Genomic DNA, 17,817 nt, shown 5'->3' on the forward strand with positions numbered 1-17,817 from the left:
GAGTTCAAAATAATTGTCTTAAAGATGCTTACTGAGGGAAAGCAATGAAAGAACAAACTGACAAAGGGGAACAAAAAAAAGAGAAGGAGATAGGAATAGGAAAGACAGAAGAATAAATCAAACATAATTTTCCTATGTACACATATGAAAAGCACCTAAGTGAATCCCACCATCTTGCCCGCCCACAAGAATGGGGTCCTAATTAAAATAAGATATACCCTATGCTTGTATAATTTTATCAAAACGGATTCTACTTTCATGTATAACTAAGAAGAACCAATAGTAAATAAATAAATAAAAAGAACAAACAGAATTTCAGCAAATTATAGAAAATATACTTTTCACAATTATCAGAAATATAAAACTATGCCAAAAAGAAATTATAGTAATGGAGAATACTGTAAGTGAACTTAAAAAGTCAACAGAGAAATTCAACAGCAAAATAGATCAAGCAGAAGAAAGGATCAGTGAATTCAAAATTAGGTTACTGCCAATCTGAAGAGAAGAAAAAAAAAAAAGAATGAAAAAGAGTAACGATAAGGACATAAGGAACAAAATCAAGTGGAACACAATCAAGCAGAACAAAACAAGCAATATTGTCATGACAGGAAAACAGAGATTGAAAGAAACAGAAAATCTATCAAAAAATATAATGATTTCTCACCAGGCATGGTGGCTCAGGAGGCTGAGGCAGGAGGATTGAGAGTTCAAAGCCAGCCTCAGCAAAAGCAAGGCCCAAAGCAACTCAGTGAGACCCTGTCTCTAAATAAAATACAAAATAGGGCTGGGGATGTGGTTCAGGGGTTGAGTGCCAAGTTCAATCCCTGGTACCCCAAAAATAAATAAATAAATAACAATTTCTCAAGCCTGGAATAAAATTAGAAATTCAGGTTTGGGAAGTTTAGGGGACATCAAATAAGATGAATCCAAAGAGAACCACACAAACACACATAATAATCAAATGGCCAAAAGGTAAATACAAACAGAATTTTCCAGGCAGCAAGGTAAAGATGACTCATAACATAGAAGGGAATTCTAATGAGATTCTTGTTGAATAAATTTTTTCCAACAAAAATCTTATAGGACAGAGAGATATACATTCAAAATCCCAGTGGGAGAGGGGATATACTAATCAATCATTATCTACCCTGCAATTTTAAATATACTAAATTCCATATATGACAAGCCTACAGTAAACATCATATTCACCACTGAAAAGTTGGAGGCATCCCCTCCAAGATCAAGGAAGAAGACAAGAATGTCCCCTCTTGCCACTTTTATTCAACAAAGTGCTGGAAGTCCTAGCCAGAACATTTAGGCAAGAAGATGAAATGTAATTCATCCAAATATGAAAATAAAAAGTGAAATTGTCTCTATTTCCAAAGACATGATCTTATGTATAGGAAACCCAAAAGATCTCACCAAAAAACTGTTAGAATTGATAAATAAATTCAGTAAAATTGCAAAAGTCAAAATCAGCATGCAAAAGTCAGTAGCATTATTAAACACTAACAAAAAAACAGTCTGAAAAAGAAATTAAGAAAATAATATTATTTATAATATAATGAGAAAAATTAAGTATTTGATTAAATTTAAGCAAGGAGATGGAAGTCTGTATACTGATAACTATAAAACATTTGTGAATGAAACTGAAAAAGACACAAAACATAAAAGGATAGCCCATGCTCATAGGTTAGAAATATTAGCATTGTTAAAATGTCCATAATTTCCACAGCAATGGACAGAGTCGATGCCATTTGTATCAAAATTTCAATATCACTCTTCACAGAAATAGAAAACACAATCCTAAAATGTATATGGAACCAAAAAACACCCAAGTAACCAAAGCAATCAGGAGCAAAAAGAATAAAGTGGGAGGCATTGTATAACCTTCAAAAGATTATAAAGCCATAGAAATTTTAAAAAATGATACTGGCATAAGTCAGAATATCAACAAATGTAATAGTATAAACAGCCCAGAAATAACCCCATGCATCTTAATTCAGTTGATTTTCAAGAAATGTGCCATGAATACACAATGGGAAATGGGCATTCTCTTCAATAAATGTTGATGGGGAAACACGACATCCACATGCTTAAGAATAAAATTTGACCATTACCTCAATCCTTGCATAAGACTCAGCACAAAATTCACTGAAGGATTGATTGTGAGACATGAAACTAGAAAATCACCAGAAAGAAACATAGGGGAAGACCTCCATGTCAGTGGTCTGGGAGGTGATTTCTCAAATAAACCACAAAACCAGTAAGAAATAAGAGCTGAAATAGCAAATGTGATTTCATCAAACTAAAGTGCCTGCACATCAAAGGAAATGATTACCAGAGTGAAGAGACAATCTACAGATTGGGAGAAAGTATATGAAAATGAGTAGGGGCTTACATCCTAAATATATAAGGAACACAAATCACTCAATAGCAAGAAAACAAATAACACTATTAACAAGTGTTATGAACAGACTCTTTTCAAAAGAAGACTTGCAAACGACCAAAAGATATATGAAAAAATATTCAACATCACTAACCACAAGGGAAATGCTCACTCCACTTAGAATGGCAATTATAAAAAAGTCATCATCCGCGTATCAGGGAAAACTTTCGGCCTTTGGTTTTTTGGGACTGGCTTATTTCACTTAGCATGATATTCTCCAATTCCGTCCATTTATCTGCAAATGCCATAATATTATTTTTCTTTATGGCTGAATAATATTCCATTGTGTATATATACCACGGTTTCTTAGTGCTGATGAAGATAAGGAGAAAATAGAATCCTGGCACACTGTCGATGTTAATGTCAATTACCAAACACCCTCACCATTCTCACTACTGCAGTTTTCCACACAGACCCATTTGACTTTCATCTACTCCTCCACCTAAAACTAATTTCTTAGACCTATAGACTATGACAAGATTGATGACTTGACCTTGTTTTACAATCTGCATTTCTATATTACAGACTGACCAAGTCCAAAGAGGTGAAAAAGTCTCATAGCTGGCTCATACATACACCTGATCAAATCAAACTCTATGCCAATGTTCAAGTTTTCAGAGTACTTAACAGAAATTTCCAACTCCTTATCTACCCAAATCCATTTCTGGTTACACTCAGCTAAAGCTTCTCTCCTCCATCTCTACCACCACACTCATTTGACCCTCCTGTCTGAAATCCCCTCCCCTGTTCCTCACTGCAAATAATTGAAGATCTATATCAAACCTCAGGACAAGCAAGAGGACCATCTAGGGTAAGCCCTTCCTGCTGTGTGATAGGTCTACTTCTATTTCATGGCTTGGTATTCTGTATTTTCTAATAGATTTATATTTCCATTTCACCTGAGGCATAGAATCTGTCTTTCCTCAGTTTATTAGTGCCTGAAAACAGTGTCCATGTATTCTAACTGAATTTAAGAATTCAATTTTAAATCTTCCTTGAGGTTTAGTCCAGATGCTGCAGGCAGTAGGTACTTAAATGTTAAGTTAAGTGTTACTTAAGTGTTTCTTGCCTGGCCAATTACATTCCCAATAAGTAAAGAAAGGATTAATGAAGCACAATATGTATGCAAACAAATAACATTTTACCTGTTCCATTTTGATCAGGAAGCAATCAATGAAATCCCGAGGATTGTCTAGGTCCAAGGATTCTTGGTGATCTTTTACTTTCTCCAAAACATAACTTGTTACATAAGCAAAATTTTTAAGTACTTTGTTATGACTCCCTGGGAGATAATCCATGAGAGCAGGGAAAGCACTGCAGACCTTAAAGATTGAAATGTTATTTATTAGGCCAGGAGTGGGGGTACACACCTACAGTTCCATTACGCAGGAGGCTAAGCACATGAGCTGGAGACCAGCCTGAGCAACATAATGAGACCACACTGCAAAAAGAAAATTAAAAACAAGTATTAAAGTCATATACACCATACACCAACCATGGTTAAAAAGTGTGGTGAGTTAAAGTATGGTCTCCAAATTGAGCAGCGTGTGATTGCCGTACGAAGGAATGCTCCATGCTGACAGGGAGATGGGAGTAAAACCCACCACCTCATCAAACACGGTAAGAATGTCTGATACGTACACAGTTTTTACAGCATTAAAACATCTCTATGTCAGTTCTCCCATTTTTACTTGCAACTTTGAAATACAGAATGGCATGAATCACTATCACTCATGGGTCACATGTCAGCACAGAGGTTAAGGACACTTGCAGCCTGACACAGAGCACACAGACACTCCCTGCAATTTCTTCTACCAGCAGTAAGCCTCAGGAATAGAATCATGACTTTGTAACTGGGCTGGGTGCAAAGATACCATGAAAACCAACACAGCATTTTATAGACAAGCACATGTCACAGAGTGGTTAAATGACTCCTATAAAATCATGCAATTATCTTTTAGGCAGATTATAGGGCACACCAGCTCAACACAGGGCAACACTGTGATGTTTGCTTATGGTCCATTCACACCACAACCCAATCATTCTGTGATCTTGACCCTGGTCACTTTCTCAACCAGGATCCCCACTGAAGCATCAAACACCCCACTGCCCAGAGGATCCTGGCAGCAGCCGTGTCCCTAACATTCTCCACCCTGATCTTCTAAATTAGGATGTTTCTGCCTGGTGCCGAGGTCTCTAGTGCTGACTGGCAGACAAGCCTGTGGGTAACGGAAACTTTTCAACAGGAGCCCTGGGTATCCACTGAGGGCCTGGGCACGATTTGGGGCAATCACCGAAGTGCTGCCTGGAAACAGAGGTTTTTTGAAAAACCACCAGTCACTGGGCTTGAATTCTACCCCGAGACTCAGGCATTTGTCTTCCTTGTAAAAATGAAGGACTCATCTACCTTTCTGAGAGGTTCACACCAAGATACTAGGATTTGGACAGCACTCTGGTGTCTAAGGGTTTACTTCACAGTAGGCACAGTAAACAGCCCATCCCCCCAAAAAAATTGCCAAACATCATGGAAATTCTGGCAGAATCAACTTTATCAGAAATCTAGAAGACAGTCAGATGTTTCCAACAACAAAGGGGAAACCAAATGGACAAAAAGGAAAATAATCTAAAAACTCAGAAAACTCTGTGGCATTGCTGCTGCTCCTCCCACCCACCTCCTCAGCTTGGCAGTGGCCTTAATGAGGACAGCCCTCTGTCCAGTGAGGGACCCGGGTTCTTGGTTCCAGAGGAACAGAGATTGTGCTTCTCTGTTCTCAACTATCAAGGACTACCTGAAGGACAGAAGCAAAGCAGGTGTGTCTCTTTCATCAAAGTCAGAATTCACTAGGGTGGAAAAGCAAAGGGCAGCATCAAAAACCTCAAAATGCCCTACCTGGAAAAAAGATTTTTTAACTTATTATGCCACTAAGCAACCCTGAGCCAGCCAGGCAAAAGAGTACAGCTAAGGCACAACAGCCTGGGAAAGAAACCTTGGGAGAGCGTACCTTTGAAAAATGAGGGCACTCGAAAGCACCCACACATTCTGATAAATTCAAACAAATTACGGACAGACCCAGGGCAGGACATGGGCTAAGAAAAGACCTGAAGTTTTCACCTCTGCTGACTTTAGGCTGCTTAAGAGCAAGTGCCTGGCATAGAGTCAATCTGGAGAAAGTCCTCCCTCTCTCCATTTATTTTTTTAATTTTTTTTAGTTGTAGTTGGACACAATACCTTTTTTCATTTTTTAATGTGGTACTGAGACTCGAACCCAGTGCCTCGCATGTGCTAGGCAAGCGGTCTACCACTGAGCCACATTCCCAGTCCCCCTCTATTTATATTTTTCCCTCCTTTTTATCTTCTTTCCTTATGTCTATCTTTTCTCTCTCTCTTTCTCTCTCTCTCTCTCTCTCTCTCTGACTCTCTGCCTCTCTCTTCTACCCCTGTGCTCCATTTTCTTTCTTTCCCTTTTTGGCTCCTTCAAGGACATTTCTGTTGAAACTAGCTGTACATAAGCTAAAGGAACAGAGATTTCAGAGACCATACATGACAAAGATTACAAACTTTTAAAAAAGGGTTTAGAAAAGTCACCTATTTAGAATTTGTGTTCATTTCATTAGTTTTTCTTTCCACTTAACGTGTATGACTTTTGTCATGTTAAAAAAAAAGGCAGGCTACAGAAAGCAGAAGAAACAGAGAGAAAGAGAGAGAGAGATTGTCAAACAAAAAAAGAGACAAAGGAAAGAAAAAACAAAGAAAGCAAGAAGGAGGATGATTCTACTTTCCAAAAAATAGTCTATAAACTGAGGTGTGAGGTGAATGTTTGAAAAGTGGACACATGGAATACTGATGTAGAACTTTGTACTTGTCAGAGAAATGACCACAAATGATTATTAAGAAGAGAAGATCCCATCTCACCTGCATCCATGGGGAATTCAAAATCTTGAAGTTTTCATTAAATTTTCCTATCAAGTTAAGAAAATTTGGATCTTTATAATCAAAACGATTCTGGAAAATAATGGAGCAGATCACATTGCAAGGAGCACAGTTCAGGATAAAAGTAGGATCACTGGGTGAGCCTAAAAAATTGGAAACAATTTTGGAAGACATTAAAATATACATATAAAAGTCCGTGTCTTACTTCACAGAAGATCTACAATCAATCAACAAATGTATGAAAAAATGTTCAACATCTCCAGTACTTAAGAGAAATGCAAATCAAAACTATCCTAAGATTCCATCTCACCCCAATTAGAATGGCAATTATCAAGAATACTAGCAACAATAGGTGTTGGCGAGGATGTGGGGAAAAAGATACACTCATACATTGCTGGTGGGGTTGCAAATTGGTGCAACCACTCTGGAAAGCAGTATAGAGATTTCTTAGAAAACTTGGAATGGAATCACCTTTTGACCCTGCTATTCCACTCCTTGGCCTATACCCAAAGGACTTAAAATCAGCAAACTACAGTGATACAGTGACATAAATTCACAATAGCAGCTCAATTCACAATAGCTAGATTGTGGAACCAACCTAGATGCCCTTCAATAGATGAATGGATAAAGAAACTGTGGTATATATGCACAATGGAATATTACTCAGCCTTAAAGAAGAATGAAATTATGGCATTTGCAGGTAAATGGGATGAATTGGAGAATATCATGCTAAGCAAGATAAGCCAATCCCAAAAAACCAAAGGTCAAATGTTTTCTCTAATAAGTGGATGCTGATACAAAACAGGGCCTAGGTGGGGACGGAGGGATGGAGGAACATTGAATTGTGCAAAGGGGAATGAAGGGAGGGGAGGGGGCAGGGGCAGGAGTGAAAGAAATGGTGGAATGAGACAGACATCATTACCCTATATACATGTATGATTGCACGAACTGTGTGACTCTACATCATGTACAACCAGAGAAATGAAAAGTTGGACTCCATTTGTGTACAATGAGTCAAAATGCATTCTGCTGTCATGTATCACTAACTAGAGCAAATAAAAAATTTTTTTAAATAAGTAATTTAAAAGAAAAAAGTGCATGTCTTCAAAGTAACAAACAAGGGTAATTTTAGAATCCCTAAAGCAATTCTGACACAGAACTTCCACATGCTTAAAATCAACACATGATTTTTCCCTTGAACTTAAATTGACTATTCTATCCTATCTGGCTTAATAATTGTTACACAAATACTCTTTTGACACCCACCAACTTATGGAAACATCACCCTTTGTGTACATGATTCTGATCCTAGTTCCCTGTTATTTTGGAATACAAAGGAAAAAAAAAAAAAAAACTTTGAGTGGCCACTTTAATAAACACCTAGTAAGGGGCTGGAGCTGGGGCTGAGCGGTGAAGCAGCTTGCCTTACACAGCGCTGGGTTCGATCCTCAGCACAACATAAAAATAAATTAATTAAATAAAGGTATTGTGTCCATCTACAACTAAAAAAATTTTTTTTAATTTAAAAATTAAACAAATGCCTAGTAAGGACTTGGGATATGGCTCAATAGTAGAGGACTTGCCTTGCATGGAAGAGGCCTTGGGTCCAATCCCCAGGACAGGAGGGTTGGGGGAAACCCTTAATAATTTGAGTTAGTGCAAAAGCACATCCACCTGGGAAAGTTATTAAAAAGTTAAGCATTGACATAGGAAAGAAGAAAATAGCAACCTGGAAATTTTTATATGGAATGAATAGTCTAAGGATCTATAGGAACTATATGTAGAACCAGCAGAGGAGAAGACTAAATCAGAGAGAACAACTACAGGAAATGCAGGCATTTGCAGGTAAATACAAATGTAAAAAGGCAAAAGCTAACCATATCATATGAAAAGAAAAGCTAACAAAAATGAGCATGCGCTCTAAATTAGATGTTTGCTTTAAATAAAAGTGAAGTAAGAAATCTTCATTTCAAATATAAAAGGTTACCTTGATAAATGGAGTCCTTTTATTTCTTCATTTCAATGCCATAAGGGAAAAACTTTTAAAAACAAAAAGAATCTCCTGCTCTAGGAGATTAATTTACTTGGGCAGAGCCTGCTCTCTTGTGGAAATATGGGTTATTACTCTATGTAGTTATCAACAGAATACTGTGTTATTACAAATTTTAGATTTGGCCATCATTTAGGTCTATTCCATCATTTTATAGAGAAGAAAATGGGAAATTTTTCTTTTTTGAATGAGCAATATTTAAGTGAAATTTCTGTAACCAAATTAGCAATGAACTTTATGTGTAAAAGCCCCCAAATGTACATCATAGATATAATGAAGGGGAACTTGAATGAAAAGTGTTATGAAGAAATAATAGGGAATTAAATAATAGAAAATTGTGTACTTAACAACTCCTCTGTCTGGCTCCTTTTCAGGTGAAATACCAAGGCATTAAGCTTTCCCAAAAAATTCTCATTTAACTTTAGAAGATAAGGAATAATTTGAAACTTCTGTGTGTGTGTTTCACACACACAAAAATTCTAATTTTCAATCTTTCTCTTCATTTAGAAAAAAATAAGAATATGTTAGGGCAATTTGTAATTCAAGTTGAAAACAAACATGTCCTAGATGAATAGAGTTTGCAGTGAGGATAAATAATTACCATAAAACTTCTAATCCCAAACCCAATGTGCTGAGGACAACAAAGCAGGAAATGATAACCATTGAAAAGACTGGTAGTTATTATAGTCCCCAAGATAAGGAGTGCCAGTCCTCACAGGGCCACATGGGGAAACACCAACTTTGAACAGGAGGCAGAAGAAGCAAGGGGGGAGTCATGGAGCAAAAACTTCACTGGAGTTTGCAACAGACGGAATGAGTGAGGTAGGATAGACAGGTACACTGTGTATCCTCATTGAATAATCTGAGTAATTTCAGTGGGTCAAGACTATAGAGATAGTCCCTAGTTATTCCATAGCTGGCCCTGGGATGATTAAGGGCAAGAAGAATGAAGGATTGGTGTGGGAGACTTTGACAAAGGAAGTGATCTGGAGTCTGGGCTATGGATTGGTTGGTTGGTTTGTACATCAAAAGCATGCCTTCTGTCTCCAGAAATTAGCCTTCCTAAGTCTGCAAGACATTCATGATGTCAAAGGAACATAAAGCATAGAAAATAAAAACGTGATTAGTATACAAATAATGTGGACGGAGGAATACAAGGAAAGCTTAAAGCAAAGTGAACTTAACAATTAGAAAAGGAAGAAAGAGTGATTAGTAGTAGTTGAAATTCAGTTAAATAAATCCTTTTTAGCATTGGAATTTGTATATTTGTAGAATCTGCCATAGTGTATATTTACTTAAGATATATAAAACAATACAGAAAGTAGTGAGTAGCATTAAGTAACATCAGCTGATCACTTTTAAATAGTTCTTTATTTACAGGGAAAACACAATAGATGAGGCCTGCACTAAGAGATGCCTAGGCAAATAAGTCACAGATGAGCACCATTTCTGGCAGAAATTGCAGGCATGGGTCTTAAATCAAACCCAGACATGTCAGTGAGGCTGATGGAACAAATACAGACTGATTATGTGACAGCATGTCACTTTCTCATGCCCCATAAAGATGGGATGAGGTTGTTCCCACCATGTCTATTTGAAAAGTGCTCCCTGATAAAATGTTCTAGAATAGTTAATCCACAATTACACAACAGGAAAAATATTAGTCTTTCATAACTTTCTTTTCGTAAGGAGTCTCGGAACTTTCTGTCTTCATGATATACTGATCTGGAAACAAATGAGCTGGGGACAAGGTAGGATACAGGGAGTATTTTCTCACACAGCAGACACAGTCATTATGTACAAAAACAAGCACATGAACACCAAAGCCCCATTGGCTGGCTGCCTCACACCATCGCCTCCTCCCCATGAGAGGCAGCAATCGCCACCCAAGGATGACATATCAGCCACTCCTGCAATATTTGGAAAGATCGCACAAGAGGAGAGCAGTGCGTTGAGGTCAGTGACATAAAAGGCACCCACCATAGGTCTTCCTCAACTCCTCCACAAGGCAGCGGGCTTCCTCTTGAACACGGTCCTCAATGCTCCTCTTCCCCATCCCAAAATTCCGCAGGGTCATGAGGGAGAAGCGTCGGAGCTCCTTCCACTTCGTTCCGTTGCTGAAAATGACTCCTAGCAGAATGAAATACAGAGAAAGATCCCAAACAGAGAAGAGGAAACTGACATAGGGTAGACAAGATCTGTCTGAGGAGCTCAAGTCTCATCCCCGGGACCACTGCCTGAAACACACACGCACACTCATACACATCCACACTCACCATGTCCGCCGGTATTAGTTCTTTCAATTATTGGGAAAGAGCCTCTTCCAGAAAACGCCTCTCCTAGATCATCCAGAGCTTCCTTCACAGCTTCATATCCACACACCACTACAGAGGGCTTCATGCCCAAATACAGAGTGAACACAGGGCCATAGACTTTTGAGAGCTGGAAATAGGAAAGAAATGAAAATATTAGCAAGTCACAATATGATCTACATATTGTGCATGACTCTGATATTATTATTTTGTTGCTATTTTTATTCTTCCAAACACAACTTCAAACCTTGCTGAATTTTATACATAAGATGGTGGTTGTTGATTGTTACATATAGAATGGCTCTCATTTGCCAGGAAATTACCAGGGAAATTACTAGATGAACTGTCACAATTAATCAATACCTTGAGATAGATTTATTTACTCTGTTTTATAGGTAGAGACTGAGGTTCAAAGACTCAGATTAACTTCAGTTTCCCACAGCTAGTAAACAGAAGACCTAAATTTGTCAACTTCTGGTACCTGAACAATTTGTATCAGTCACCAATGTCCAGACTAGATGCTGTGGGACACTGCTTCAGAGTCACCTGATCTGGACTCAGTAGACCCATGATAAATACCAGAAATCTCCCATTTTAAACATCACCCCAGATAACTCTAAATGCCCAGCCCAGTTTGAGATCCACCAGTATTAATAACTCTGAAAGAGAATGGTCACAGCAGAGAAATGCCAGGACATGCAGCTTCCCATGGAAGGACAATTCCTCCCATGCTGGACATTCATAGGTCACAGAGAGGAACTCTGTGTGGAGCCCAAAAGCATTCTGATGTCACTCAGCTGGCCCTCATTAATTCTTTCTTTGTTCACGTGTTTTTATGAACCCATAGATATTTCCTTGACAACAGAGAAATTTGCTTCTGTGGAGAAATTTATCATGGCTAATCTAAACAAAATATGCACCATGTACAGTAGATGACTTCTTGAATAAAATCTCTAATCTCAAAACATTTGTATTTCCATTGACCTTCAGAAAAAAGTCATAGCAAATGACTATGAATCAAAGAAGGGCAGTTCTTTATCAATTCGAATCTAATTTCTCTCCTAGCAAAATGCATTATTATTATTTTGCTTTATCTGACAGTGACAAATCAAAAATAATAATCCACAGGGAGTCAGATAAAGTGAAATGATAATAATGCATTTTGCTAGGAGAGAAATAATTAAATTATTAAATAATATCACTTAATAATTTGCCTCCAGTGGTATATTTTATTTAAAAGAGTGAATTATTTATCATTTGCAAGCCACTGAAGAATCATAAAGCATACTTACTTTGGTTAAGGATTTGCTGATATCCTTAACATCTATCTGCAGGATATTTCCAATAATTGGGAGAGGAGTGGGGCCAGGAGGGAGCTTCTCCCTCCCAGAGCTCTGTCTCCATAGTGAGAGGAGAAGCAGACAGGAAACACCAAGGACCAGGGCTACAACTAGGTCCATTGAAAGCTTCTTTTCTTACTGAAACAACTGTAAGCCTGCAATCCCCAGCCTTTATAACACTCCCAGCTAACTTGTGAATCTTTGACATATAAGTGACCAATCAACTGATTGTCCTTTAATCTCTCTTCTGAGTGGACTTTGCCCCACTGAAAAACATGAAAATAAATTGTTCTCTCCACTTGATCTCCTTTCCACAGCCCCACCCTGGAAATTCTGGTGCACCTAGTCTGGGGTGAGTCCTACATACTATTTTTAATTTTTACACACCTGCATTGGTCCCAATGTGCAATCAGAATTGTGAACCAATGAGACAAATATTTTGATGAAGAAAAAATTGCTCAACTTTCTCAATTCTTAGACTGACAACCAATTGGATATTTCTGACATTTAGGTCAATCCATGTGTTTTATCCCTTGCATATAAAATAGTGTTTACCTAGTAATGCCTTTCAAACTCTTCATAGCATCCTTGAAAATAACTTTTTAAAAATATTTTAGTCAGCTGTACTAACATTACAGTTGCTCAAACATGAAAAGGCTAATGTAACATAAATCTTGAGTGACTGAACTTGTATCAAGTAACTAGCTAATGTACACTCCTTTTACTGTTACATGCCCTATAAAGCACTTGACGGCAGAGGTTATTGTCTTTTTTATTTTTCAAATAAGGAAAGGAGATCTGGGAGAAGAGGAGACATCAGTGTCACACAGCGCAGTGGTGGTAGAACTGGGATTAGAATGAGCTCTTCTGATGCCAATCATGATGCTCTACGGCTTCCCCACAGCTGCATGGAGGATAATTTTAGCATAACAAGAAAACCAAAAATCTTTAGTTACTGTGAATGTAAACCACCCAAAATAACACCACACACTCTCTAGAGAACAAATCAGATCGGGTTTCTCTCTTCTCCATCCCTGCAGAAGTAAAACTTGCTTAGTGTAATGGAGGAAGAGCCAATCTCAGAAAATTTAGGAGGAGAAAAGAAGGAAGATTAAAGAAGGAACAATGAGCATGTGCTGTGGTGGTGGATGGGGCGGGGGTGGGACAGAGACTGTCTTTCAATAGTATCCCCAGCACAGAAGGACCACACTGTGCAGACCTGAACAGGAAGATGACCTTCAGTGGTCACGAGGCTCTAAATATCAGTGAAAAAACATACACCACTAGATCACTAATGGCAATGCTTGTCAAAAAAAATATTACGAACAGAACAACACGGAGGTAGGGAAGTCTTTAAATGCCCACAACTTGCAGACCTGAGTAGGATAAGACGTTCAGTGGTCACGAGGATTTAAATACGACTGGAATGATATGTATTGCTAGACTGGTAATGGCAATGCTCATAGAGAGGCATGTTTTCTAACATCGTCGCATTCATTCTAAATTGACTAGTGCAGTTATTTCTAAGTGCCTTAATAAGAATCTTGTGAAGAATGAATCACATAAGGATTTATCAGTCATGTTTACAGGGATTCTGACAATTTACAGAGGATTGTCACACTGTCATATCCCTTTTGGTTCTCTCAATTTCCTTTGCCTAAGGTAAATTATTCTCTCTGTGGAGCTGAAGAACTGGGCCTTGGAGAAGCAGTGCCGTGGCCAAAGACACAGAGACTGCAGGAGGGAGAGCTGAGGCTGGAGCCCACCTCCCGCCTCCTGCACGCTTCCCTCCACACCACTGGATTTACCAACATTCACCTGTACTTTGATTCCATATTTCATGATTCATTCTAAGACTTTCAAAATAAATATGAATCTAGTTAATTATTATACTACAAGTTGATTTAAATGACACATCACTTTTATTAATCGATGTAACACAGGGCTTAGTGAATCTTTTATGCAGGGCAAAGAGAAACAGTAATTTGCTGCCTGACTCACATAGCTCTAAACTTTATCACAACCCAGTGACTCTCTAGAGACATCCTTGCATTCCATTCTGTGAAACGGCCCTCTCCACTGAGCCTGCACTATGGGTTTGGACTTCGAACCTCCAGAATGATGGGAGGAAAAAAACAAAAAAACAAAAAAACTTTTCTTCATAATAGACTCTGTCAGGTATTTCTTTACAGTGATGAAAAATTAATTCAGGAACAATAGGCACATTCTTCAGTGAGTTCTTTAACATCCTCACAGCAATAAACACACCCATTGCCCTGATATTGACTCCAAACCAGATTTTCAAATAAAGGAATGAGGAGTCTTTGGAGAAATGACTAGTTGCAGTGACTATCAAAATAAACACTAATTTAGTTAATAATTACATCATTTATTTTATCCCATGTTATTTTTTTCCATGAATATTGTTATAGACACTTGGACTGCTTCCAGTGTAGGTCTATATTGAATAGTGTTAATATATACATTCCTGTACATGTCCTTTGGGTCTCCCAATGGATTGCATTTGTGTTCAATATAAATCTATGAGTGGAACTGCTGAATATGCACATATTCGCTTTAAGTAATATTGGCAAAAAATTATTCAAATGATTGAACCAATCTGCAACTATACTCTGAGAGTGCCAGTTGCTACAATTTATTGACAGCACATAGAATAATCTGTCTTTATTTCATTTTAACCATTGTGGTAGATTACATGATCGTATTTTATTTGTTTTAATTTGGATTTCCATAAAGCTTAATGATACTGGATGTTCCCTTCATTTATAAAAGGCTAGCTATTTTGTATATATACATATTTGTGTACACATATACACACATATTATACACACACTCAGACACACACACACCCATATGCTTACAAGTGGCTTCATATTTTTAATATCACAACAGTAGAGAAATTGTCACTACATACAAGGAATCTTTCGCTTTGAACCATTTGAGAGTAAATTAACACCATACTCCCAAAGACCAGAAATATTTTAGTGTATATTTCCTTTAAAAAAAAAAGTGTGTGGGGGGGTGATTCTCCTATATAATTATAGTCAAACTATTAAAATCAGGAATTAAGTGTAGATATATGGGGACTTTCTAATCCTTATTCCTAATGGTGTTTCATCAATCAGTCCCAAATATATCCATTATATTCCATTAAAAACTCAGTTGGAGATCCAGAATCATGTTATTACTAATTGTCAAGTCTTTTTTTTTTTTTTTTTTTTTTTTTTTTTTTTGCAGTGCTAGGGATTGAACCCAGGGCCTTGTGCTTAACAGGCAAGCACTCTGCCAACTGAGCTATATCCCCAGCCTTGTCACATCTCTTTAGTTGACTTTAGTCTAGAATACTTCTCTGGTCTTTCCTTCACTTACACGACCTTGACACTCTAAGAGCATAGTCTCAATGTTTATAAAATGCCCCTCAATTTGAATTTGTTTGATGTTTCCTACTGATTGAATTAATCTTAAGAATTTATGGAGGAAAGGTCACAGAATGACATTTTCTTCTCCTTCCTCAGTGACAAATAATTGTGACCCGTTTCATTAGGAATGTTTATTTGATTACTAGGTTCAGATGATTTCTGGAAGTATTCTCCACTTTTATTCTTCTCAATTTTGTACTTTGGAAGTATATCGTGCGTAGAGTCTTTGAAATTCTATAACTATCCCACATCAAATTTTCAAGGTGTTCATTTCTCTGTATCAATAAGGAATCAAGGATTTAATTGTGTCAATGGGTTATAATAATCATTTTATTATATATTTTGATGCTCAACTTATCTCCTAATGAATACATTTTGTGCCTTTTTCCGTGTCACACTAATCCTTAAGCAATTCCTTACTTTGGGATGCAGCAACATACTCTAGGCTTATTTGTATGTTCCCTGCCTCTACTTTGCAATTAGCTATTTCTCCAAAAAGTCCTAATTTCTTTATTTGAAAAACTGTCAATAACAGTTCATTGAGTGCATTTATTGCTGTGAGGATGTTACAATATCCAGTGCTTCTCAGGGAACAGAGGTAGGGAATAATATGCATTGAGAATACAGCAATTCTTGTGGAGAGAGAAAATTAAAAGGTGGAATTTTATTCACAGAAGAAACAGACATTGGCTATTATCTGTAAAGGCAAATCATGGCTTGCTGTAAGAGTTGAGAAGTTCAGAGAAAAATGACCCCATAAGCTAAGAAATGAAGAGCTAGAGACCTACAGAAAGGGAATCAAAGTTCTAGAAAAAAGTGTTCAAAGGGGTCATTTTCTCATCTCAGTGGAAAATTCTGTCCCTGGAACTAAAAGCTTATGATTGTTGGTTGAGAGCTTGAGAGGCTGAAAGAAACTTCATATGAGAACAGATGTGGTGGACATGAGACTAAGAACTACCCAGCTGGTCGTGGGCTTTTCTTTGTTGGAAGGCTTTTTTTTTCTTCCAAATATTTTTAGTTATAGATGGACACAATGCCTTTATTTATTTATGTGGTGCTGAGAATCAAACCCAGTGCCTCACACATGCTAGGCAAGCTCTCTGCCACTGAGCCACAACCCAGCCCCTGTTGGAAGGCTTTTAATATTGACTTCAATTTCATTGTCTGCTATTGGCCTTTTACATTTTCTATATCCTTGCAGTTCTTATGTCTCTGGGAATTTGTCAATATCTTCAAGTTTATCTACCTTATTAGAGTATTAATTTTCAGAATAGTTTCTAATGATCCTCTGGATTTCAGAAATATCTATGATGTTATATATCCTTTTTCATGTCTAGTTTCATTGAGTCTTTTTTTTATGGTATTAATGGTCTTTTTTAATTTTTAAATTTTTTTTTACAGACTGCATTTCTATTCATTGTACACAAATGGGGTACATCTTTTTGTTTCTATGGTTGTGCATGAAGTAGATTCATACCATTCATGTAATCATACATGTACATAGGGTAATCATGTCTGTCTTATTCCATCGTTTTTCATACCCCCCTTAATTTCCCTCTATTTAATCTAAAGTTCCTCCATTCTTCTTGCACCCCCCACCCTGCCAACCCCCATTATATATCGTCATCCACTTATCAGGGAAAACATTCAGCATTTGTTTTTTTGGGATTGGCTTACTTCACTTAGCACGCTTTTTTTTTTTTTCTTTTTTTTTTTTAGTTTAGCTAAGAATCCTATTTATCTTTTCAAAAAACCAACTCTTGTTTCATAAATGCTTTGTATTCTTTTATTCTCAATTCTATTAATTTCAGCTCTGACCTTAATTATTTCCTTTCTCCTATTGATTTGGATATTTGTTATACCTCAAAATCCTAGTTTATTCTTTTTCTAGGGTTTTAAGGTATAACATTAAATTATTTATGTAGTATCTTTCTATTTTTTTAATGTAGGTGCTCCTTTTCTCTCAGAACTGCTTTTATACTATCCCAGAGATTGTGATAGTAACTCTATTTTCAATTGTTTCTAAGAATATTTTTATTACTTCCCTGATTTCTTCTATGATCTATTACCCATTCTTGAGTGTATTATTTCATCTCCTAGTGTTAGAGTGGTTTCTGTTTTTTAACATTGATTTCTAATATCATTCCATTATAATCTGACAAGATGCAAAGAATTCTTTTTTTTTTTTCTAAAATTTGCTTTGTGTCCAAAAATATGGTCTATTTAGAAAAACTTCCATGAGCCATTGAGATGGTGAATTCAGTTGTCGATTGATGAAATATTCTATAAATATCT

At 37.1% G+C, this 17,817-nt stretch overlaps 1 protein-coding gene across 3 annotated transcripts in view; it reads right to left on the bottom strand.

Moving 5' to 3' along the window:
• LOC306660042 (cytochrome P450 2C55-like) overlaps positions 1–12,245 on the bottom strand; it is a 69,577-nt gene extending 57,332 nt beyond the window's left edge. Inside the window, exons 1-5 of one of the 3 annotated variants that reach the window (XM_079138112.1) lie at positions 12,035–12,244; positions 10,707–10,872; positions 10,411–10,560; positions 6,363–6,523; positions 3,595–3,771 (exon numbers count right to left, since the gene is read on the bottom strand). In XM_079138112.1, coding sequence (XP_078994238.1) covers positions 3,595–3,771; positions 6,363–6,523; positions 10,411–10,560; positions 10,707–10,872; positions 12,035–12,202 — 822 coding nt within the window. In that variant the 5' untranslated portion in view covers positions 12,203–12,244. Of the gene's footprint in view, positions 1–3,594; positions 3,772–6,362; positions 6,524–10,410; positions 10,561–10,706; positions 10,873–12,034 lie in introns of all 3 variants that reach the window. The other 2 variants (XM_079138109.1, XM_079138111.1) reach the window with 2 other exon arrangements.
• Between the last annotated feature and the right edge of the window lie 5,572 nt (positions 12,246–17,817).

This window comes from Sciurus vulgaris, assembly GCF_902686455.1.
Source record: "Sciurus vulgaris genome assembly, chromosome: 4".
NCBI lineage: Eukaryota > Metazoa > Chordata > Mammalia > Rodentia > Sciuridae > Sciurus > Sciurus vulgaris.